Consider the following 24,276-nt stretch of genomic DNA (forward strand, 5'->3'; position numbering starts at 1 on the left):
CTGATCCGATGATACCTTTTGTATTTGATGTAGACAGCCCTCACTCAAAAGCTGTCTGCATCAAACCTAAGTATGGTGCAGCCATCAGGGAGAGTGTGCAGCTCATGGGATCCTGAGAGAGGGTTCTGGCAGACAGATGGTTAAAGTTTACACACAAGATTCCTTTTCTCCCATCCCTCCCTCATTTCATCCTCCCGACAAAAGAACAAGCTCATGACCTGTTCTAACCTTCGCAGTGTCTGACTGGGAAATATCCCAAACTGACTCTGTACAAAAACTCCACACTAAGCAAGAGAGAAAAAGAGCCCCCACTGACTCTCAGCAGTAGCTTTCACAAAGCGAAAAAGAGCAAAAGGTAAGTGCTGGCAAACACTGGTGTATTGGGGGTACTGGCACAGGACAGCTCTTGAAGTGTACTGGGTGCAAATTTCAGAGGTGGTTGGTACCAAGGCTGCAGGTTCTGGCACAAGAACAAAGCAAGACTCACAGGAGGAAAGTTGGATGTATCTAGCTGCAAGACTGTGACTTGTTTCTGTGCCTTGCGATTCGGCTTCCAGGGGCTGTGGCACTGCCAGAATGCTAAAGAATTTTGTCCGATACTTCCTACCACCAGTGATGCTCCAACAGGGGTCCATGGCACACTTGGTGCAGTGTGGGAATGTTTTTATAGGTAACCAGTAGTTCAATGCAATTCCATGAAACCCTAAAAACGCTCCTGATACTGGGACAGAGAAAACAATCCACCAAAATTTTATTTTTATGTGGCTAGGCATTGAGAGCCCAAAGTATAATAAACTTTGTTTATTAGTACTCGCATGCTCTTCCCACTCTTTTAGCTCCAGCACTCAAACCTGATTAGCAAAAGATTGGTAATCTAAGGGAATCCAAGTAAGATTAAGCAATTTCCCCCCATTATCCTTAGGTAAATGTCACAAGCTAAAGCGGAGGGCATCTAATCATTTAGCACGGTCCATCATCTCAATGCTAATGGTATCATCCCTATTAGAGAACAGGACACTTTTTTTTTGTTTATAATGTGATACTTTCAATATTAATGTTTCTAAACCATTGCATTTGCAGTAAGCACCAGTGAGTGTCTGTCAGTTGATGCCTGCTAATTTGGCCGCTGACTAACCAATAACTAAATGTTCCTTTTTTTGTCCAGTAAATCATGATCACACTTTCATGAAAGCTGCCAGAGTGCTGGCCGTGTTAGTCCGGTGTGGCATAAACAGCACAAAGGAGGGTGGCAGGTTACAGAATGACAGATTTGTTGGGGGCTGAATCGTTCGAGGAAACAAAAAACAAAAAAAGTCTACAGAGCTGTTTCCTCCACAAATTTGGTCATCTATAAGGTGTCACTAACTTCTGTGTTGTTTTTACTTTAATTAAAGAAAGTTTTTTTCCACATCTGTTTGACAACAGTGAGAATGCTTCCCATGACTTTACCATGGGAACACAAGGAGGTCCATATTCAGACACAAAGCCAGCTGGATAAGCTTAACTGGCTAACTCTGGAGGTATATGCAATAGTGAAACCACACTATTGAATAGAAGTTAGCAGGCTAACTATAGCCATCTAACTTTAGGACAGCTCTTTGGCCTGACCAGACAGCCAACTAAATCATCCGGCTAGCTCTGACTATTAGAGGCAGCCGGCTAACTCAACTCCTTTCCTAACTTAGCCAGCTAAGCTCTAACCAGGGAGTTAACCAGCTACAATGCTTTTGAATATGGAGCTCAAGGTTTCCTAAGCACATTCCATACTATATTAGATGGAACTCGTATAAGTGAGGTAACAGCACAGGTGCTAAGGCTGCAGTTATTACATACATCCAAACAGTATCCGGGCTATGTAATAAGTGGGCAGCTTTCATTTTATGTGCAGAGATGGGCTTTTTGAAGATTGCTTGTGCATAGTGCATGCCCAGTGTAGTACAGCCATACTTTTTCATGCAGAGCGAGGGGGCATGCCTGGGGCAGAGGTAGCACTTAGCTGTGTAATTTTGCTGGAAGTAGCAGGCGCAAGTCTGTGCACTTTCAGACCCAATTTTCCCTGTGAAAATTGACATAAAGTCTGCAGGTAAAAAAGTCCCCACCGACTTTACACTTCTGTGCGCAGTTTGAAAGTTGTCCTCTGAAGGTTTTCTATGGGAAAAATGCTTTGTACAGAGGTTCTTATTAAAAAAAAAAAAGCCCACTGAGTGAGCTGGCAGCGTAAAAGCGCTTTAATTACACAAGAAGTGATGCTGAATTATCATTATCGCATTATTGTATTTCTGGGCAATGATTTTTAACAAGAAATTTAAAAAAAGTTATTGGTATGTTGAAATAGCTAAAGCCTTAAGATGTAGTCTCTTTGCTAGACAAAACCAGGGTTCCACATTCTCCATTCCGCATAGTTCCCAAAACCCAATGTGCGGAGGTATTCGCATCCCTGCCCATTTGTTCTAGTGGGTATTTGGCTGTGCATCTCAGGGAGATAACACTCTTGTGCAGAAGTTTTGCACATCTTTGAATTGGGCAGAAATTGCCTTTGTGAACTACAGTCCTGTTGATATCCTTGTCCCCGTCTAGCCTTATGTGAATGGATTAGTGATTGCATGGTTTGGTTTGGGGTTTTTTTTGAACCAAAACTTTAAAAAAAAAGTTAGAGGAGAGTTTTCAAATAGCCTGCATGACTTATGCTGCAAATAATGTGCATCATTTACACTGGTTTTCAAAGAAGACGTATATAAATTTGTTTGAAGCTTATCCTATCAGATCAACCTGCTATTGGGTAAGTACAAACTTTTCCTGAAAGTGTCCATGCCTACGGTCAGATTTTACAAACTGTGCACCTAAGTCCCAGCTCCTCCGCAGCCGTGCTTCCAGGAGCACCTCCACTCAGTCCAGGCAAACTTGCGCGTGAACGGAATTGTACACACAAGGTTACCCGCAGATCAGATGGATGCTTTTGTAAAAGGCCACTTTTGCATGGCAAACAGTATTTCCCATGCAGAAGTCCCTTTGAAAGTCATCCCCATTGTGCACTAAAGAAGATATATTTTTTTTTAAACAGAGGGTAGTTCAGCAGGGATTCAGATTTTAAAAGCTTAATCTAATGAGCTTTTCTCTAACCAAACTACAAGGAATGACTTGTGTACAGCATCATGTAACTTAGTATAAATTAAACTTTTTTCTAAACTCCATCCTGCGGTTTAAGTAAATGAGTGACTCAATTCTTTGTTTGGTTCATCTTTCCTTATTTACTGACCACACAGTGTCATGGACTTATACAAAACTATTTGGAGTAAAGGGAGAATGTTCTACATATTGGACACGTCTTCAAAGGATAATAGGTACTAGAATTTTCTAAATACTGCATGACGATTGGCCAATTGCCTGTACGTGATGTATGCATCATGGACTATTTTATAGGGGACTGAATGTCCACAGACGAGACTAAGTGGGTGTCTGAGACTGAGCACACTGCGCTGGACAAGTTTCAGTGGAAAATAAAAGAGTTCCCACTGATGCCAGTAGGTGAGTTAACGGAAATTGGGATATACAGTATCTATGCATATTCTGCTTTGGTTAATGAGACAAGAACAGTTTTTTCTGTTTTGATCCTTCTGTGTGTGCATTCAAAATTCTCTCAAATCCCATAAGTGCCATCATGCTGGGTCAGACCAAAGTCCATCGAGCCCGGCATCCTGCCTCTGCCAGTGCAGGTTGGAAGCATCTGACAGATCCCATAAAGTAGATCTATTTCTCGTTACTTACTCCCAGGGATAGCAATAGCTTTCTGGAGCCTACCTGGCTAATAATGTTTTATGGGCCTTTCCTCCAGGAATGTCCAAACTTCTTTTATACTCCACTTTAACCATGCCCTCTGGCAACAGGTTGCACTGCTTGATAGTGTGCTGAATGAAAAGTACTTTCTATGATTTGTTTGGAATCTGATTAGTTTCATGAAGTGGCCCCTAGTTTTTGTATAATTTGAAAGGGTAAATAACCACTCTTTACCTGTTGCAATCCACTCATGATTTTGTAAACCTCTCTCACATCCCCTGTCACTTGTCTCTTTTCCAACCTGTGTGGCCTTTCCATTTCCCTATATCATTTTGTTGCCCTCCTCTGCACCTTTTCTAGTTCTGCTATGGTTTTTTTTAGATGGGGTGACCAGAACTACACACAGTACTGAAGGTGTGCTCGCTCCATGTCAATATGATATTGTCTATGTTAGTCTTCTTTCCTTTATGGATAATTCCTAACATTCTATTTGCTTTTTTTGACCATCACTGCACATCGAGCTGAGGATTTTAATGTATTGTCTACAAGGACACCAAGGTCCGTTTCCTGTTTAGTCACTCCTAATATAGAGCCCAACATTGTGTACATTGTAGCTGGGATTATTTTTGCCTATGTGCACATCTTTGCACTGTTCATATAAGATTGTATCTGCCATGCAGATGCCCAGTCTCCTACTCTTGAAGTTCCTCACCCTTTCTTCTTCCAGGTAATTTTATACTGCAGGAAGCCAGGTGGAGGGAAAGAAAACAGATGAAAACCCAAGACACAATTCTAGCCACTCCAGTACATATTGATCCTGGAGGAAATTTGATTCTATGAGGGTTCCTCTATATTTTGGGGATCCAGCAGAAGAAATGATTTCTGAGCTGTTGATGTGTGGTTTATAGAAGGTAATAGCAACATAGTTACGAAACCGAATGAAAAACATTTTTTTTCTGCTTCCACGATATCACATAATACACAATTTAGCTAAGGCAAAGGGAACCATTTTCAGCTTGTCAGCAGTGGCATTGCTATTAAAATTGCTCTTGCCATTAGTTGGACTGGATAGTAAAGCTAGATAAAATCTTGGGAAAAAATGAAGTTATTTAGGTTTATTGCAGAGTTACATTCCTATTGAGCTCCACATCCATTGGGATTACAAACCAAGTACACAGCAATTACTTAAAGATTCTTAACATGGTATTTATTATTTGTAAGGCACTGGCCAATATAAGTACCTCTGTACAAGGTCAATTTATAGACTCTTGACCCACCCATGAGTTTTGTGTCTATGAACACTAAGAGGTTAAATAACTTACTGAAGGCCATAAGAGCATAAGAAGTGCTATACTAAATCATACAAAGATCTATCAAACCTAGCATCCTGTTTCCAACAGTGGCCAGTTCAGGTCACAAGTACCCGGCCAATCCCAAAAAGTAGATATAGCTCTTGTTGCACACTCCCAAGGATAAGCAATGGCTTTCCCAAGTCTACCTGGCTAATTGTTTATGGACTTTTCCTCCAGGAAACTGTGCAAACCGTATCCTGCTATGTTAGTCATTTTGACCACATCTTCTTACATCAGATTCCATAGCTTGATTGTATACTAAGTGAAAATACTTTCCTCATTATCCAGCCAGACCAGCCCAGACCCATGGATTATGCTTCCTAACCAGCAGATTGAGAGAAATAACTACAGGCTTGCTGACATCACTCCATATACAGTCATGTGCTGTGCTCAGCCTGCCAGTATTCTGTTTTCAGCAAATAGTAGGCAAGCATCCCACGCTGTGTCTGAGTCCTGGTTTAGGTAGATAAAAAGACATGGCTTTGACTGCTCCTTCCCTCGTTGGAGCAGTTCCTGGTGCTGGTGGTAGTGGGGGGAATAGTTCTGAACTCCCTGCTCCAGAGGGGCCAAGCCTGACACCCAGCATGTCCTTGGACTCTTGTTCTCTTTCCAGCAGCCTAGGGACTCACCTGCCAGCTGCCAGAACCCAAAGGCTCAACCTGCAAGGGAGGTGGCTGGTATAGGTGAAGCTCTAGTCTGTCTTGCTTCAGGGTGCATTTGCCCACTGGTCAGCGTACGTTTCATAGGTTCACCTATGAGGTTGCGTCAACTACGCCTCAGCACCAAGGGCTCACTTCGACACCATTCATCAGTTTGTTGAGGTCATGAGCTCAGCGAACTCATATCAAGCCATTGCCAGGTTAGCTCATTAGCTGAAGCAGCAGCAGGACCAACCGAACATGATGGTCAACTACCTTCAGGGCCTGGCTACACACCCAGCTCCTGCAGTGCCTGCCCCAGCATCTCCTGCATGGCCTTCTACTCCCATGCTTCATCAACTTCCTCTCCAAGGTATAATGTGAATCCCATGAAGTGTAGAGTCTTCTTGAATCAATGCCAGATGCAGTTTGAATTGCAAGCATCTCTCTTCTCATCCGACTGTGTCAAGGTTACACATATATCCTGTCCTTGTTGAGGAGGCTCTGCCTTAGACTGGGATTCACCTCCCTGGGAGAGAGAAGATCCACTCACCTGAAATCTGAGAAACTTCCTACAAGAATTTATCCTATTTGATGAACCTGGTCACACTTCTTCCATGGCGATGGAGCTCCTCCAGATTAGACAAGGCTCCCGCTCTGTAGGTGTACATGCAGTTAATTTCCATACTCTGGAGTCTGAATTCCAGTGAAGCAATGACAGTTTAATCACTATTTTCAAGCAAGGATGGTCTGAATGCATCAAAGATAAGCTGGCCGGCCAAGACTTGCTTGCTATCTTTGAAGCTTTACTCAGTCTGGCAATCCACCTGGACCTTAGATTCCAGAAATGGGCTCGGCTCATCGCCCCATCTGGCTAACTTCCAGCTTTTGATGATCTGTGGTTACCAGATCATCTCCAGAATCAGCTTCTTAGCAGGAAGAATCCATGCAGGGTGAATACCATCCCATCCTGTTGATTTGTTACTCTTTAGTTTGTCAATTTGATGTATTATATCTTCCAGTTTCATAGCGATTTGGTTTAATCGCTCAGAATCATCACCAAAGAAAGTTTCTGGTGTGGATATGTCCCCAACATCCTCCTCAGTAAAGACCAAGACAAAGAATTAATTCAGTTTTTCTGCTATTTCCTAGTCCTCCCTGAGCACCCCTTTTACTCCTTGATCATCTAGGGGTCCAACTGGCTCCCTCACAGGCCTTTTGTTTCAAATGTAGTTGAAATTTTGTTTTTTCAGAAAAAATCTGTTGAGTAGAAGGGATGGTCCAGCTGGCATGGCAGAGACTTGGTGGAAGGAGGATAATCAATTGGACACTGTGATGCCAGGGTACAAATTATATTGAAATGATAGGATGGATCAAAGTAGTGGCACTATATATTAAAGAGGGCATCGAGTCAAACAGGATAAAAGATATGGATATATCTATCTCTCTCTCTATATATATATCTTTGTCCAGTGCTATACACTAACTCTCCATCTTAGTTTTTTAGACTTCTAGCATTTGTATGCAGACATTTCAAAGTATATTTTTTGTTTGTATTAACAACCTACTTAACAGGGGCAATTTGGAATCTTTCTGCACTTTACTTACAAACACCTGGTTCACTTTGGCATTTATTACAACCTGTCTACTGGGATGCCCTAATGTCCCTGCTCTCTTAGAATCCTTCAAAGATACATCATACGCTGCTGAGCGACTGTCGGGGCTGCCCCGCCCCGCCCCCCATCATCTAGTTTAAAAGCTGCACTCTCTCCTTTGTAAATATTAGTGCCAGCAGCCTGGTTCCACTCTGGTTAAGGTGGAGCCCATCCTTTCGGAAAAGGCCCCCTCCCTTCCCTATAATGAAGCCCAGTTCCTAACAAATCTAGACCCTCTTCCCTGCACCATCGTTTCATCCACATATTGAGACTCTGGTGCTCTGCCTGGCTCTGAAGTCCTGCATGTGGAATGGAGAGCAGATCTGCAATTTCAACTTTTTACCTATAATCCTAAATTTGGCTTCTAAAACCTCCCTTCTCCACTTTATGTTGTTGGTACCCAGATGTACCAAGACATCCAGCTCCTCCCCATCATTATCTAAAATCCGCTCTGTGTGACGCATGAGGTCTACCAGCTTCGCACCTGGCAGGCAAGTTACCAGGCGATCCTCATGTCTACCAGCCACTCAGCTATCTACCTTCCTAATAATTGAATCACCAACTACTACAACTGTCCTAACTCTTCCCTTCTGGGCACATGCCCCTGAAGACACATCCTTGGTACAAGAGGATACTACATCACCTTGAGCACAGGACCTAGCTACAGGATTGCTTCCTGCCTCACCCAGATGATGCTCTCCTTCTAGGTGACCTTTCTCCTCCAAGGCAGCACAGGGGCTTCCAAGATTGGAAGTGGGACTACTCTACTATTTCCCTGAAGGTGTCTTCTAGATACCTCTGTCTCTCTTAGGTCCTCCAGGTCTGCCACTCTAGCCTCCAGAAATCGGACTCATGGTCCTAGGACTAGGAGTTCTTGGCACCATGATTGTGTTTCAGTGCTGATGGCTCTGCACTATGGCGTTTCAATGTTGATAGTCCGGTACCATGATGTTTCCATATTTTACTAGCACAAATAGTTTTCTGCCCAGATTTCCTATGTTTTTTCTTCTTTTTTTAATAGAATTTGGATGAATGAGACACTTTCTCACAGAAAACTTTCCCTTCTCTGATGATCTTTATAGCTAAATATTTAAGTTTGGGATCCCTGCATACATGGGCCCACAGGGACATTCTTCCATAGGGGCCACAGTTTGCCATGTTTTGGTCTGGTCCCAGACATCTCAGGCAAAGACTGTGGTGATCTTTACTAGACATTTTATGGGGACATTGCTGCCATAATTTGAAAGGGCTTTTCCCTTTCTTCTCTGATTTTTTTTCTCCGATGTCATCTTACTCTTTGATGTGGCAACACAGGAGAGAGAGAACACTGTCCACCTTTTCGAGATTGTGGATGAAAAAAGAGACTTTGGAGAGGTGCATGTCAGCAGTAATGCAGAAGATCCACACATACTCAGAAGGACTTTCTAGAAAATTGTGAGCTGTGAGAGAACAATCCCCCATCTCAGTGACATTGGATGACTTCATCCCACTTGCATTGCTGTATTGTGCTGTTTGTCCACAAAAAAAAAGGTTTGATTTTTGTGTATCACTTCCTTTTAGCATTTGAAAATTCTGTATCATATCTCCTCTGTCTCTCCTTTCCTCCGGGGTATATATATTTAAGTCCTTCAGTGTCATGGTGTAGGGTCTGTACAGAAAGACATATACCCTACACCATTTTTGGTTGCCTTTGTCTGGATTGCTTCTATTCTGCCCTTATCCTTTTTGAGATGTGGTCTCCAGAACTGAACACAGTACTCCAGATGAGGTCTTACCAAGAGGCATTATCACCTCCTTTTTCTTGTTGGTTTTGCCTCTTTGTATTGCCTAGCATTCCTCTAGCCTTAGCCACGTTGCTCTCCCAGTCCATGCATATCATTCGATCCCTTCTCCCCATCATGTGCATTTTGATTGCCGAACCCCCAATGCATGACTCTGCCCTTCTTGACATTGAATCCCAACTGCCAAATCTTCAATCACTTCTCATCCAGTCTACTCCTTCAAGCATATCCACACTGTTGCAAATCTTAGTGTTATCCACAAAAAACAAAATCTTCTAACCTCGCCACAATATTGCTTACAAACATATTGAACAGAACCGGTCCCAGAACAGATCCTTGAGAAACTCCACTTATCACACTTCTTTTTTCACAGAGTGGGTTCCATTTACCACCACTCGCTGACATCTGTCAACCAGCCAATGTTTGGTCTATTCCACCACCTTTGAACTCTCTCCCTATGCTTCTCATTTTATTCATGAACCTCTGTGGTGACATGCCTGCGTCTGGTCCTCAAGAGGGGCACTGTTTTCAAATGCATTCTGTTCAGGAGATTTAAGACAACTGGTGGGTCTGGCAGGGTAGAGGCATGAGGGCAGTCAGTCTATCATATCGTGAGCTATTTCCTTTTCTAAAGCCTGGGATTTGCCTTTAGTAATGGCTCCTTCTCTGGTCACCTATCACCCCAGCAACCAATTTCATTTCCCTAAAAACTTAAAGTGAATTCTAAACCCTTTATTAACCACTTGTTTTTCCCAGTAATCACACCGCCACTTAAATATATTAGAACACAAGTTTGTTTTCCTTCTCCTTTAGTTACACAACAGGGTTAAGAATTCATCCCAAAACATCACAGAATTTAAGAAATTCCAATTAGCTTCAATGCAAGACTTAACACTTGTTAGAGCCTGAGTCCAGGTTAACAGCTGAAACATTTAAACTTGTTACAGACAACTTCCATTAATTTTTAGTAACTGCCTTCACAGTTTGAAGGTTTCACAAACACACCCCACTATGAGCTCATTCCAGTATACTTCTTTAACCTACCTGCAGTTTCTTCCAATGGCCATTTTAGATAATCCTGTGTAGACGGCAAACCTTCTAGCGCTGGACTCTTGAAAACAAACCCAATACACAGTCCTCCTTATAGCCACGTTAGCTAGAACTCCTCTTCAACAGTAGCTTTAAGCCATTTTTAGTTGCTCCTAACAGATCATCAAGAAAGCTCCATTAGCTGCAGGCACTGTAATTAGTACACCCCCCCCCCCCCTCACCATGCAGCTTTTCCTAGAAGATCACCAATTGGGGATGTTCTGCTAACTGTAACTTTCTGAAACAGTGCTCTTGGATTAAACATACAATTTATTTTAGTAGAAAATTCCTTAACAATCCCTTAGCTGTAACCAGTCTTCAGCTCTGCTTATGAACCAAGCCAAGCTACTTTTAGAGACAATTACTCAAACAAACCCAGGAGCAATGTCCGTGCTTTTCCCCACTATGTTCTATTACCTTTTTAGGGAGATTGGTTTTACTTTTGAAAACCCTGCTGTTACACTTCCTCTCTGGTGCAAGGAGGAATTTCTCCTCTGGTTCAAGAAGGAGCTTTCACAGCTAAAAGAATTTCACAAACAAGCCTCTGTTCATTAGAAGCCAGATTTTAAAAACTACGCGCGCACAAATCTACACCCAATTTTATAACATGCGCGCGCAGGACCGCCCCTTTTTCAAAGCCCTGGGACATACACACATCCCAGGGCTTGAGCGTGTCACCGAGCCTATGCAAAATAGGCTCGGCTCGTGCAGGAGCATGTTTTCAGGGTTTCACACGTAACCCTTTGAAAATCTGCCCCTAGGGGTTTTAGATTATAACTGAGTCACAATAACTGGTGTCAAAGGAACCCACAATGCCTTCATTCATAAGCTTCTCAATGTTGCACAGTTAAGCTTAAGTCTCCCTGTTCTTTTCTCTTCAACATAAGTGCTCAACCAACTTGCATGTAGATCATTTTGGCTTTTCTCTAAAGTCAGTCTTCAGTAATCAAAATAAGACAGTCTCATTCTGGATAAGCATAACCTTTAACTTAACTTCAAAGTAGTTTTTCAATCAGTCTCAGAGTCCTCCTCTGTTGTCAACTTCTCCTCCAAGGATGAGGTTGGAGAGGAGTTGTTAAAATCTGCTTACTCTCCCCCCACCCTGCTGCTGCACTGAAGCAGTTACCCAAGGAGATGTAACTAGCTCACCCAATGCTCATTCGTCCCTGCTGGCACTCAGTCAAAAATCAATCAGCAAGGAATTCTGGGGGATGTAGTCTTTAACCTAGATATTAACCAGTTATTCTCAGACAAGGAAAGAAATGCTGCCTTTTTAAAGGCAGTCCCTTTTCTATGCAGGAACTACTACCAAATCATCACAGCCTCTTATGTGAGACTGTATCAAAAGCCTTGCTGAAATCTAACTAAACCACATTGAGTTTTCTATCATGATCCAATTCTTTAGTCACCCAATCCATAAATCAAATCAGATTTGTTTGAGAGGATCTTGCTCTGGTAAAAACCATGTTACTTTGGATCTTGTAACCCAGTGGATTATAGATAGTTTATCTTTTCCTTTAGCGTCTCTCCATTACTTTTTCCACCAGCAAGGTAAGCTAACTGGTCTGTAGCTTCCAGCCTCCTCCCTGCTACCACTTTTGTGAAACGGGATCACAACCGCCCTTCTCTAGTCCTATGGCACTACTCCAAGGATCTATTGAACTGGTCCTTCGGCGGACCCCCATCACTTTTATAAGCTCCTTTAATATCCTGGGATGTATCTCATAAGATCCAAGACCTTGCCTTCTTTCAATTTTGCTAGTTCCACCCAAACCCTCTCTTCTGTAAATGGGATTGCATCTATTCCACTCATCTGTAATCATGCCAACCAGCAACCATCCTTCTCCAATGTCTGCCTTAGGGAATACTGAACTGAATTATTTGTTTAATATTTCTGCTACTTTCTCATCTTTCTCCACACTTTGCTCCTTTCAGATCTTACAATGCCTCCCCTGGCCTTCCTCCTTTCTCCGATATATCTGAAAAATGCTTTGACAGTTCACTTTATCTCTTTGGTGATCTTTTCTTGTACTCAAGCTTTTGCTTTCCTGATTTCTTTCCTTGTGCTTCATCAGATATTTCTTTTCTTCAGCTTCATCAGATATTCTTCCCCATGTTCCTCTTGTTAATTTTTTTTGTACTTTTTGAATGCTTATCTTTTTGCCTTTATTTCTTTGCACCCCTCCATGGAGAATCATATCAGTTTACTTTTTCTATTCTTACTTTTTTTTTTTTACACAAAAGGTTGTTGCCTTTGTTATACCTCCTTTTCATTTAGCTCACTGTTAATGCCACTTCACCCATCCCTCCCAGCCTTCTAGCTTCTCTTCAAGAGTCCCCCTTTTATGATTTTTGAAATCCAGGACTTTTACCTTCATGTGACTTATTATTTCCATGATCAGATGCTGCATGAAGAGTCCTTTATGGCATCTAAGAACTTTATTTCCCTAGCACTTCCTGATGTAACTGATCCAATAACTATTGGGGGTAATTGAAATCTCTTATTGTGTTTTCAATTTCAGTAGCCTGTCTAATCTCTATTAGCATTTTACAGTTTATTTCCTCATCCTGACCAGGCAGTTGCTATTATACCCCCATTATGGTACTTCTCCCCATCACACTTGGAATTTCTATCCATAAGCATTCGACAGTCCAGTTTATTTCCTGTAGAACTTTTGTCCTACTTGACTCTTTGCCATCCTTAACATATAGTACCATCTCTCCACCCATTACATCCACCCTGTTATGTCAATATCCTTTGTACCCTGGTATCAATAGTGTCCCCATTGGTTATCCTCCTTCTACTAGGTCTCTAATTGGTGGCATTGGAACACAAATTTACCCAGACTTCACAGATCTGTGCTCCAAGTACAAGGTTAAGTACTAACAACTCCTATATGTCATGCCCAGCCTGCAGAGTAAATGCTTCTCCAGGTCCGAAACAGTATTGCAAACAATCCATAGTGTATACTGCTGAGAAGCATGCCGACTACTTATTTTGCTTTGTTTACCACCCTGTGGAATTTGTATTATATGGCAGGTATCGCTGGTTTTGCTATTGTAGTGGCTTATGGACTTTACAGACTGAAGGCCCGGGGCAGTATGAAGATGTCTGTTCACCTGATTCACACCCGGGTGGCTGCACAGGCCTGCGTAGTAGGAGCCACAGCTCTGGGTAAGAGTGGTATGCCAAGCTTCTAAATTTTTAAGCAACTGCACTAGGGATGAAAGATCAGGGCAGAGGCAGCCTGGATCAGCCCTCACATGGCTTTGAGAAGTACCATTTGAAAAAAAGGGAGCTAGTTATTGTGAGGATGAGGGTTGAGTGAAACAATTCATTCAAGGGAGGCATTAACCCTACTTTAACATATTTCTGATGCTTTAGGATAGGGCTTCCCAAACCATGCTTATTGTGTATATCTTGTAGGACAGGTTTGGGAAGCCCTGATTTAGGAGCTCACGTGCTCCACACACAAACATTGAAGTTTCTTCAAAGTGGTAGTCATTGGATATAACCGAGGTACAGAAACCCAAATTGAGAGAGCTTAGAGCAGAGCAACGTAAAGAACTTTTTAGCAGTAAACTGTTTAATTGACACAGAATGTCAGTTTACTATATATATATACACATTTGAAATACTGCAGCGAATACAAGGAACAGTTGGGTGAATAGGGCATGGCAGAGATTCAGGGCCTGAGAATGGCAGAAAGGGTATCAGCAGGGCACATGAGAGCAAGGCGCACTTCAATGAGAAAGCATTTTTGTTTTTCCTATAGTAAGGAAGGAAAAAAACTTGGAACACATGCAAGAGGAAATGGAAAAATCAGATCCCAAAAGATAAATATTAAATTGCAGCTGTGTGTACAAACCACACTGATGTGTTCCAGTGAACAAGTGTCTGACAGATTCTGGTCAGCTTATAAAACCCAGTCCTTCCATTACCCGGAAGAGGGGAAATGCTGCGCCACACACTGCAACAGCTGACAGTTTATTTATTTATTTTATTTATTTATTTATTTAAGGTTTTTATATACCGGCAATCATGAGGACATATCTTGCTGGTTTACATGAAACGGGGTGCATTAAATACATCAAACTAAAACTGTGGTGATCGAAGGAAACAGTTGCGGTTTTGTATTTTGTTTCTCACACTCACACTCCTGTCTTGCAGGGGCAACATACACAATGTACAAGGAGTACGTGCTGAAACCAGCTGACGAGAAAACCAAGAAATAGGAAAAGGTCAGAGGTGAGACAACAAGCGAGAAGACGTGGACTTTGGACAAGATGAGCAGAAACGACCACAGCTTGTGTGGGAATAACATTCCGCTTGCAGACTTTAGAGAGAGGCCCTAGGTCAGTGTTTAAAAAAAAAAAAAAAAATCCAAAAAATGTTCCCACGGTATTTTTTTTCCCCCACAAATCTTTTAGCTTCCATAGGAAGTCAACAACATCCAGCAAATAAAACCAGATGCTTCTGCTCTCAAGCTGGAAGGCTCCACCGGCACTTCTGAATCCCATTGCTTGAAGGGAGGACGGCTTATGAAAATGGAACACCGGAGACAAGCTGTCGTCTTTTTGGAACAGCAGTCAATTAGCAGCTTGAGCATCACCAGCCATTTTCATTGTGCTGTAACAGTGACAAAAAAACACTTTTTTTTTCAGACTAGCATCTGAACTGAAAAATCCCCAAGCAGGTAAACAACCACAACGGTTTTGTGCACTGACATCTTCCTGGCTTGAGGGGGGGGGCGACAGCAGTGGGTGCAGTACATTCATCACAAGGTATTGGATAAATACAAAGTTAACGTTAGGCAGAGGAACAATTAAAAACATTTTAAGAGCACAAAGGGAATTCACAACAGCATCAGATGGTATTAATGCAACCTTCCAAACATTTGTTTCCCTATCCTGGCTCAGCATGTGCCTCTTGCCTAGGAGCCTAAAGCTTGCTCAATTTATTCTGCTTATTCCTTGTTGCAGGTTCACTGTGAGGGTGCGGTAAAACTCAAAGGGCCAGTATCCCTCCGGTATTCCCCCCCCCCCCCCCCGGGGAACTTCCCCAGCGAGATCTGCCACTTCTGCTTCAACGGCAGGGGAGAAGAAAAACAACCAATAAGGGCTGTATAACATAGTCTGGGTAAAACAAATAAGCATGGGTGTAGCTTGCTTATTGCGGCGGTTACTACCCTACCACCCCTAACTAATCAAGCTTGATATTTCACTTGGATGCAGCTCCATCACTGCTCTCTACATTAATGGTGGGGGTGGAAGGGAAATAGAACCAAAGAGCTAAGAGAAACAGATAAGTATGAGAAAAAAATGTGTGAAGCTTGCTGGGCAGACTGGATGGGCCGTTCGGTCTTCTTCTGCCATCATTTCTATGTTTCTAAAGCGGTAGGTTGCAGGCTCCCTTACTGACAGGCAGAGAACGTACCTAGAGTATTTCCTAAACATCAATAAAATATTTCAAAACTGCAAACACATCAAATAACACCCAATAATTAAAACTAATAAGGATTTTAAAAATCTCCCACTCTCCATATCTGTCATGCTAAGATTGTTGTAGAGTGGGGGCACACACACACACCCACACACAATATGCTTCCTCTCTCATACACACACATACATACATGCTTGGTGAGAGACAGATGGAGCTTGAGTATGTGTGTGTGACACGTTTCCTCCGTCTCTCACACATACACGCTTCCTCTTTTATCTCTCACACAGGATTCCTGTCTCACCCACACATACACACACACTTCCTCTCTCTCCCCCACCCCCGCACAGGCACCCTCTCTCACACACACACACACACACCCCCCACCCCCATACACCTTCACTTACTCTCACAGGGCCAGTCTCGCCGTTCTTCGGCCGGCGGTGGCACTGCAGGGCCTCTTCTGCTGCTGGCTTCCAGAACGCCGGTTGTTCTGCTGCTGGCCCTTGGAGCACCAGCAGCAACACTGGGCCACGTTTGTCGCTGTGCCAGCTCCAAGAAATGCTGGTGGTGCCACTGAGCTCTGCCATTGCAGCTCCTTGCTTTTGCTGGCGGGGTTTCCCCACCACATCACTGTTCCACTCCACCGCAGGCCCTTCCTCAGGCAGCAATGGCACCCCCCCTTTAGCACACCTAACTGACAGGATCTGCTGCTTAAGAAAACACAAAGCCACACGCGCTCACGCTCTGAGTTAGCACACAAGAAATATTAGGATAAGCAGTGTTTATTAAGACTAGGTTACGTTCCAGAAAGCAAGGCAGAATACACAGATGTAGGGCAGCTGAATTGTTTCTATCTATGAGGATTCTCTCTTGCTGTCCCTCTGCTTTCTCCCTCCCCTGCCTCTCCAAATATGGTCCAGGGTGAGAACTCCCTGTGTGCGTCTGTTACATTCTGCTGCGTGAAGCCTCTGATTGATTTGGGGGGGGGGGGAAGGAAGGTGTCTCCCCTCCCCCAAAAAAAAATAAAACAGCACACAGAGCAACACAGAATACTTTCTCATGAGGTAATCAGTATCTATTTACCCTTATCCTCACAGTTGTAGTTACATGATGTGGGGGTCTGTGTAGTCAGACTCAGGGCAGGCTAATTAATTCCGTTACATTCCTTCACTTAACTGGAAGGAAGCTGGAAGAAGCAATGAAAATAAAATAAAGTTTGAGATGGCCCATTGTAAATTAATTCAATGAGCATTTTTTTTGCTGACACAGACAGCTATGTACAATCATTAAAGAGATTGTATCTACAGAGCTGCCAATTTGCAGTCAATAAGGAGACTGAATTAACCATTACACGTGGATAACCTTTCCAAACACGCGTTGCCTCAGTATCTCTCTCAGACCCTGTAGAACAGACAATATTTAATTTTGACATGGACCGAGTGGGATCCTGAGGCAACTCCCACACATATTCAGTAGAGTTTGACTAGCTTGGAGAGACAAGTCCATTCAGTGCCAGATGACGTCACCACAGATCATTGCTAATTCATCCTACTATCTATGGAAAACAGTTTACGGTAAACTGTTGGAGTGTCTCTCTTTCCACTTTCCTAAAATCACTTGCTTTCAAAATAGCCACTGTAATTGCTTTCAAATGTAAATAAATAAAAAATTCCACTAAAATTGTGAGTTAAAAAGCAGATGATATGATGCTTGCAAATTGCCTTCTTTAAAAAAAACAAACAAAAAAAAAGTTTTGCAATTTTAGCATGGGAAAATGCCTTCTTTCATGCACACTTAGATTTTAGATGATTATATCATTATGAAAATGTGATGCTACTTGACAATCAAGCACAAAAACAGATGGATTATGGTGAAATTACTTCTTACTTAATTTCCTTTCCTTGATTCAATCATACCAGTGGGTTATGCTCACTGACCAGCAGATGTCGACAGAGATCAACAGGCTTAATGTCACTTTTTACGTGCATCTGTGCCGACACCAGCCTGCCAATATTACTGTAACAAGCTATGGACAACTTTAAATCTAATAAAAATAAACCAGAACTAGAGAACTGATCTAATGAGTTCTCTTATTTTTTAAAGACTTTCTGAAGACCTTGTAACAGAAAAGTCATCTCACAAAACACAGGAGGCATCATTCACATCCAGTGTAACAGATGGGTCTTACCTCTTTTCGATCAACTTTCTTCCCATTATATACTTCATACTTGAAACCTTCAAAAAGGAAGAAAAAGGATATGGCAGCCAAAGGAGGTCCTGGACTAGTCAACTGGAATCAAGGAAAGGAAATTATCAAGAAAGATGCAATTTCACCTTCCTCTTTATTCAGTCAGACCAGTGGGACGTATCCAAGCTATCCCCCCTAACAGAGTGGGGTACTGCCCTAGCCCCTCGCAAAACTGCCAAGGCAAAGGAGGCTTCTTCCTGGACTCTTACATTCAAGTGGTAATGCTTAGCATAGGTATGTAAGGAAGACCAAGTTGCTATCTTACCAATCTCCAAGGGAAAGATCAATCTCAACTCTGCCCAAGAAGTATCCTGAGCACTTGTACAACACGCTCTTATCTGCTTGGGTAAAGGAACATTGGAATCCACATAAGCCGCCCTTGTAGCTTGGTCATCCTCTCAGCAATCAAATACCTTTGAGTATTAAACCAGGTTCCCAGATACTCCAAATCCTGAGTAGGCTGTAATTTGCTCTTGGCAAAGTTGACCACCCACCCTAGGTTTTGGAGCAAGCAAAGGACTCTCAAGGTTTTTAGCTGAGTCTCCTCTTCCGACTTTGCTTGGATCAACCAATTATCCAGGAAGGGATGAACCAAGCCCCCTCCTTGTGAAAAGCAGCAGCTACAACTACCATTACCTTGGAGTTGCCTATTGATCTGTCTCCATCTGCAGGTCAGTGAGCATAACTCCCTGGTCTGACTGGATGAAGAGGAAGAATGTGTTTTCACCTCCCAGCCCTGTGTGTATTGTGGTCTAACCTACCATTCAAGCTCTGGGCCTCCACCAAACATTACGGCACCTCTGTTCTTTCAGTAGTCGGACTTCACACATAGCTCTACTACACCATCACAATATCAAGTACAGAATAAGATGCCCATGCAGCTCAGCTCTAATCTGCTATTAAAGATTTATGCTGCTTCTGAGCAGACTGCAATTGCTATGTGATAATAGTGGATTTGGGTTATATGGAGGACGTGAATGCTGGCTGCATTAAAAAAAAAAAAAAAAAGAAAAAAAAGAACTTAAGTAATACTGCTTTGTCCAGGCTAGAGAAAGACCTGTTCTGTAAATACTTCTAAGCCAGGACTTCCCAAACCTGTCCTGTGGACCCCACAGCCAGTCGGGTTGTCAGGATATCCACAATGAATATGCATGAGATAAATTTGCATATTATGGACACTCCATGCAAATTTATGTTATGCATATTCATTGTGGATATCCTGAAAACCTAGGACAGGTTTGGGAAGCCCTGTTCCAAGTTATGTGCAGCTCTGAAATGCCAGCGTAAAAACAAGCAAAAATGTGTTTATTCAGCAGTCATTCCATGTCTTAAGATTTTCCACCTTTATATAATAAAAGGTAGTGTGTGTGTCTGTCACACTACCATAATGGTCTGTAATCAAAGGTTTTGTTTTTGTTTTTTTTTATCCAACCAATCAGCTTTTGAACCAGTTATCAAGCAACCAGGCAACCACACTGACACAGCCAATGGCTAAAAAGCCCCAATTGTGTTTCCTTTTGAGTTGCTGAAAGGAGCTTCCTATACATCTCAACACACACAAACAGGGTTGCTGAGGCAGGGATGGAGTTTGGAGAGAAGGGGGTTGCAGAGGCTGCTGGAGGACTGTGGACCCATTTTGCTGAGACATGTAAATGAGAGGCTGAGGGGGTAGACAGGCCAAAATAAGGCTAAGTAGGGCTTACTGAGACCAAAAGGGGTTTTGGAGGTGTGTGTGTGTGTGGGGGGGGGGGGGGTTAGGGTGACACTAACTAGATGATTGAGGCTTGGGAAATATGGATTGAGAAGGGGAGAAAGGACTGAAGATTGAGAAGGCACAAACTCAAATTCTGTGTACTCCATGAACTACACTCTTGAGAAGAAAAGGACTGTGTGTTTATTACACCATAAAATATTCACACTCTCAAATCCCATTTTTTATGACAGGCATCCTTTTAGTTAACTTATAAACTTTGTTTTAAAAAAGCAAAACAAAAAGACCCAACACAACCTTGTATAAAAACATTTTATTAAGATATACTCTCCCATCCCTTCCCTTGGAATCTCTCCTATCTACAGTCGCTATATTTAAACATAGAAAAAGGAAAATTGGTTCTTACCTGCTAATTTTCATTCCTGTAGTACCAAGGATCAGTCCATCTGCTAGAAGGGCGACACAACCAGCGGTCTGGACTGATCCTGGTACGTACAGGGAATTACACTTACTTCCGCCTCTGAATGCCTTGCTTTATTCTTTAATTTTGCTGTTGCAATGGATAATTTTTGACTGGATGTAAAATGGGTACTCAGCTTTAAATTAAAGGTACCTGCCTTGAGGATACCATGTTTATAATGCGATTTAAGAAAACATTTTTGATGATACAACTATCTCATCCTAGTTGAGAAAACACAATGAAGCAAGTGAGGTTAGCTCCTCAAGGCTGGGATTTTCTGATGCACTCAGGAGCACAATGGCCGGCATGGAAACCTCTACAATGTACCTTGAATCAAGACTATTTTTACCATTCACCAGCTGCAGCAGAAAGTTCTTGCTCTGGATAGCACTTGAGTTGACCATCAAGGCTTATCAGTATACCACCCAATGTCTTCTGGAGCTCAGCTCCCTCCAAACAGCGCAATCATAAAGGAAACAACGATGACGCATCGACAGGTCAGCGGGGACCCAAAAGGTGGGGAAGGAGATAGTGAGGAGAGGCAGGGACCACCCTTTTTCAGGAAATTCTGTCTTGTCGCTTTGAGAGCTGAGGAATCCATTCCCATCTAGGACTGTGCAGGGATCTCCCAAGGCACGCTTGTTTACATAGGATAGTTCAAGACCACATCCTGTTTGGCCAATTCCAACAACATAGGGTCGTCGAAAAACTTGCTGATACTCACGTCTTCACTCAGACCCTGTGTAATAGAAGTTAAAAAAAAACAAACAAACTGGTTTTAGGGCAAACAAATTGTCCAAAAAGACCCTAAGCTACTTACAAATTAACAGATCTGTATGTGGCAATTTAATCCTTCAGATAGGATGGAAAAAATGGTCCATGTTCAAATTCAAATAGCCAGATAACTCAGAGATTATCCAGCTAAGTGAAGACTTGGGAACTTATCTGGCTAAATTCTAGCCAGTTAATAAGTTAGAAAGCTAGAATTAGCCGGATATGTTAAAGGCATTCCAAAGGTATATCTGGGAGGGAGCTGAGTTACCCAGGTAAGTTAGTTATTTGACTAACTCCAATATAAACTTACCTGGCTAACTTTAAGATAGCGAGATATATTCACTGCTGAATATATGGGCTAAATTAGCCACAAAAGTTTATCTGGCTGATATGGACCTCAAAATTATTGACCATATACTTTTAGCAAAGGCTAGTCTTGCCTTATGAATCTATATTTTTTGAAGGTATAAATAAACATATAGATAAAGGCGAGCCAGTTGATAAGGTGTATTTGGATTTTAAGAAGGCATTTGACAAAGTCCCCCATGAGACTCCTCAGGAAATTATAAAGCCATGAGATAGACCAGTGGTTCTCAACCTTTTTTTGGCCTGGACACACCTGACAGATGGTTCTCAAGTACGTGACACACTGAACATGTGACCATCACGGAACAAAATGTAAATATACATTCTGCATCCTCAGGAACCACGTCGACCCCCAAAAATGGGTGCAGAGCAGAACTAGGGCATTATCTGTACAGCTCACCATACAAAAAAAGATATTCTGGATCTGATGACATCTCAGTAAAAGCAAAACAAACTCTTTATACTGGCAGGCACAATACCCCTCCTTATGAAAAGACAGTAATTTACCACTACAAATATTTAACCAGGCCCTAAACACTAATACACCTCCTATTGGGAAAACAGAGCAAGCCAAGCTTTTATAGATACCCACTTAGAAATAATTGTAAAACTATACTAACAAATGTTACAAAACAGCTGATGAACAGAATAACATCCAACAATTAAAAACTTATAAAAATTATTAAAAATTGTCTAAATATCAAAATATTTCAAAACAGCAGACACATCACATAATACACAATAATTAAAATGGCAGTCAATCAAGAAAAATAAACTTAAAAAGCTGCCTTTACTTACCCTCTCCAGCAACTCTCCTACTCCTTTCCCTTGCAGACCAATAGCACTCACCAGAAGCAGCAGTGGCTGCTAAAGCTATGTCCTCACAGTCATCTTCCTTAAGGCCCACAACCAGTCACAACCAGCCTCTGTCTCATACAGACTAGTAACTTCCCTAACTAGTATCTCTTCCTCACACACACACACACCAGTCACCTCTCTGACCAGTCTGTCTCTCTCACACACACCAGTCACCTCCCTGACCAGTCTCTGTGTCTCACTCACACACACCAGTCACCTCCCTGACCAGTCTTTGTCTCACACACACAAGTCACCTTCCTGACCAGTCTCTCTCAATCACACACATGCTCTCTCACTTACATACAATCTCACACATACTCTGTCACTTACAACCACACACACTGCCACTCATGCACCCATTGTACCACACACACACAAGCTCTCACTCATGCACCCAGGCACCCATTCTACCACACACACACACTGCCACTCATGCACCCATTGTATCACACACACAAGCTCTCGCTCATGCACCCAGGCACCCATTCTACCACAGGCACACACACAAAGCTGCCACTCACCACCCAGGCACCCATTCTATCACAGGCACACAAGCTCTCACTCATGCAACCAGGCATGCATTCCAACACACACACACATACACAAAAAGCTGCCACTCACGCACCCAGGCACTCATTCTAACACACACACAAAGCTGCCACTCACGCATCCAGGCACCCATTCTAACACACGCACACTCACACACAAAGATGCCATTCACGCACCCAGGCACCCATTTTACCACACACACACAAAGCTCCCACTCATGCACCCAGGCACCCATTCTACCACAGGCACACAAGCTCTCACTCACGCACCCATTCCACCACACACACACACACTCTCACTCATGCACCCAAGCACCCATTCTACTACAGACACACAAGCTCTCACTCATGCACCCATTCTACCACAGGCACAGAAGCTCACATGGAGCCTCTTCTCATTGTTTGGCCCAATAAGCCTGGCCTCCACTTCTCAGCTGCCTCTGGCTTGACCTCCCGCGTGCACGTTGTCTCTCCAGCCGCCTCCTGTGGTGCGCAGGGTCTCAGCTCTTCAGCTGTCGGCAGCGGCGCACAGCGTCTCTACATTCTTCGGCCCCGCTGGCGTCAGTGCGCAGGTCTCTTCATTCTTCGGCCCCGCTGGCGTCAGTGCGCAGGTCTCTTCATTCTTCAGCCCTGCTGGCGTCGGCGCGCAGGGCTCTCCGCTCTTCAGCCGCCGCCAGTGGCGCGCAGGTCTCTTCATTTTTCGGCCCCGCTGGTGTCGGGGCACACGTCTCTCCGCTCTTCAGCCACTGCCGGTGGCGCGCAGGTCTCTTCATTCTTCGGCCCCGCTGGTGTCGGGGCACACGTCTCTCCGCTCTTCAGCCGCCAGCAGCAGCGCGCAGCGTCTCTTCTTTCTTCAGCCCCGCCGGCCTGGCCTCCAGCGGTGGCGCGCAGCTTCTCTCCATTCTTCAGCCCCGCGCCTGGGGAGAAGGGAAGCACAAGCGGGGCAGTGGAACACCAGGAGCCGCGACACACCTGCCGGTGCTTGGCGACACATTGGTGTGTCGCCAAGCACCGGTTGAGAACCACTGAGATAGGCAATGTCCTAGTGTGGATTAGTAACTGGTTACAAGACAGGAAACAGAGGATAGCACATGGAGAAAGGTCAGCAGTGGAATACCACAGGAATTGGAACTGGAACCAGTAACATTCATAAAGGATCAGGAAAGGGAACAAGCAAAGTGATAAAATCTGCAGATGACACAAAATTATTCAAAGTTATTAAAACAGCAGCATAAAGCGAGGAAGTGCAGAAGGATTGCTGAGACTGGGCATCTGAATGGCAGATGAAATTTAATGTGGAAAACTGCAAAGTGATGCACATGGGGAAAAATAATCCTAACTACAAGTACACGATCCTGGGTTCTGTATTGGGAGACACCACCCTGGAAAAAGACCTTGGAGCCCTTGAGGACAAATATGCAGAAAATCCTTGGCTCAGTGTGAGTTGGTCAAAAAAGCAAATAGAATGTTAGGAATGATCCAAAAAGGAATGGAGAATAAAACAGAAATATACTGCCTGGGTATGGTGAGACCACATGTGAGTATTTTGTGCCGTTCTGGTCACCCCATATAACCCGCC

The 24,276-nt window shown here is 43.2% G+C and overlaps 2 protein-coding genes across 7 annotated transcripts in view; one reads left to right on the top strand and one right to left on the bottom strand.

Annotated features, from left to right (window-relative positions):
- Positions 1 to 206: 206 nt before the first annotated feature.
- Positions 207 to 15,493, top strand: HIGD1B (HIG1 hypoxia inducible domain family member 1B). 4 transcript variants are annotated; one of them, XM_029573663.1, is made up of 5 exons: positions 207 to 355; positions 3,421 to 3,525; positions 13,330 to 13,464; positions 14,461 to 14,538; positions 14,721 to 15,493. In XM_029573663.1, exons 2-4 carry the CDS (start codon positions 3,429 to 3,431, stop codon positions 14,523 to 14,525), a joined length of 297 nt encoding a protein of 98 aa, XP_029429523.1. In that variant the 5' UTR covers positions 207 to 355; positions 3,421 to 3,428; the 3' UTR covers positions 14,526 to 14,538; positions 14,721 to 15,493. The 4 variants fall into 4 exon arrangements, with proteins under 4 accessions (XP_029429523.1, XP_029429521.1, XP_029429524.1 ...); XM_029573662.1 differs by adding an exon at positions 3,264 to 3,341 and having other exon boundaries at positions 222 to 355; positions 14,461 to 14,733; XM_029573661.1 differs by having other exon boundaries at positions 14,461 to 14,733.
- Positions 15,494 to 19,985: 4,492 nt separating this feature from the next.
- Positions 19,986 to 24,276, bottom strand: part of EFTUD2 (elongation factor Tu GTP binding domain containing 2) — a 93,753-nt gene continuing 89,462 nt past the window's right edge. For all 3 annotated transcript variants that reach the window (XM_029572912.1, XM_029572913.1, XM_029572914.1), the window contains exon 28: positions 19,986 to 20,890. In XM_029572912.1, coding sequence (XP_029428772.1) covers positions 20,795 to 20,890 — 96 coding nt within the window. In that variant the 3' untranslated portion in view covers positions 19,986 to 20,794. The remainder of the gene's footprint in view (positions 20,891 to 24,276) is intronic.

This window comes from Rhinatrema bivittatum, chromosome 12 (genome assembly GCF_901001135.1).
Source record: "Rhinatrema bivittatum chromosome 12, aRhiBiv1.1, whole genome shotgun sequence".
Lineage (NCBI taxonomy): Eukaryota > Metazoa > Chordata > Amphibia > Gymnophiona > Rhinatrematidae > Rhinatrema > Rhinatrema bivittatum.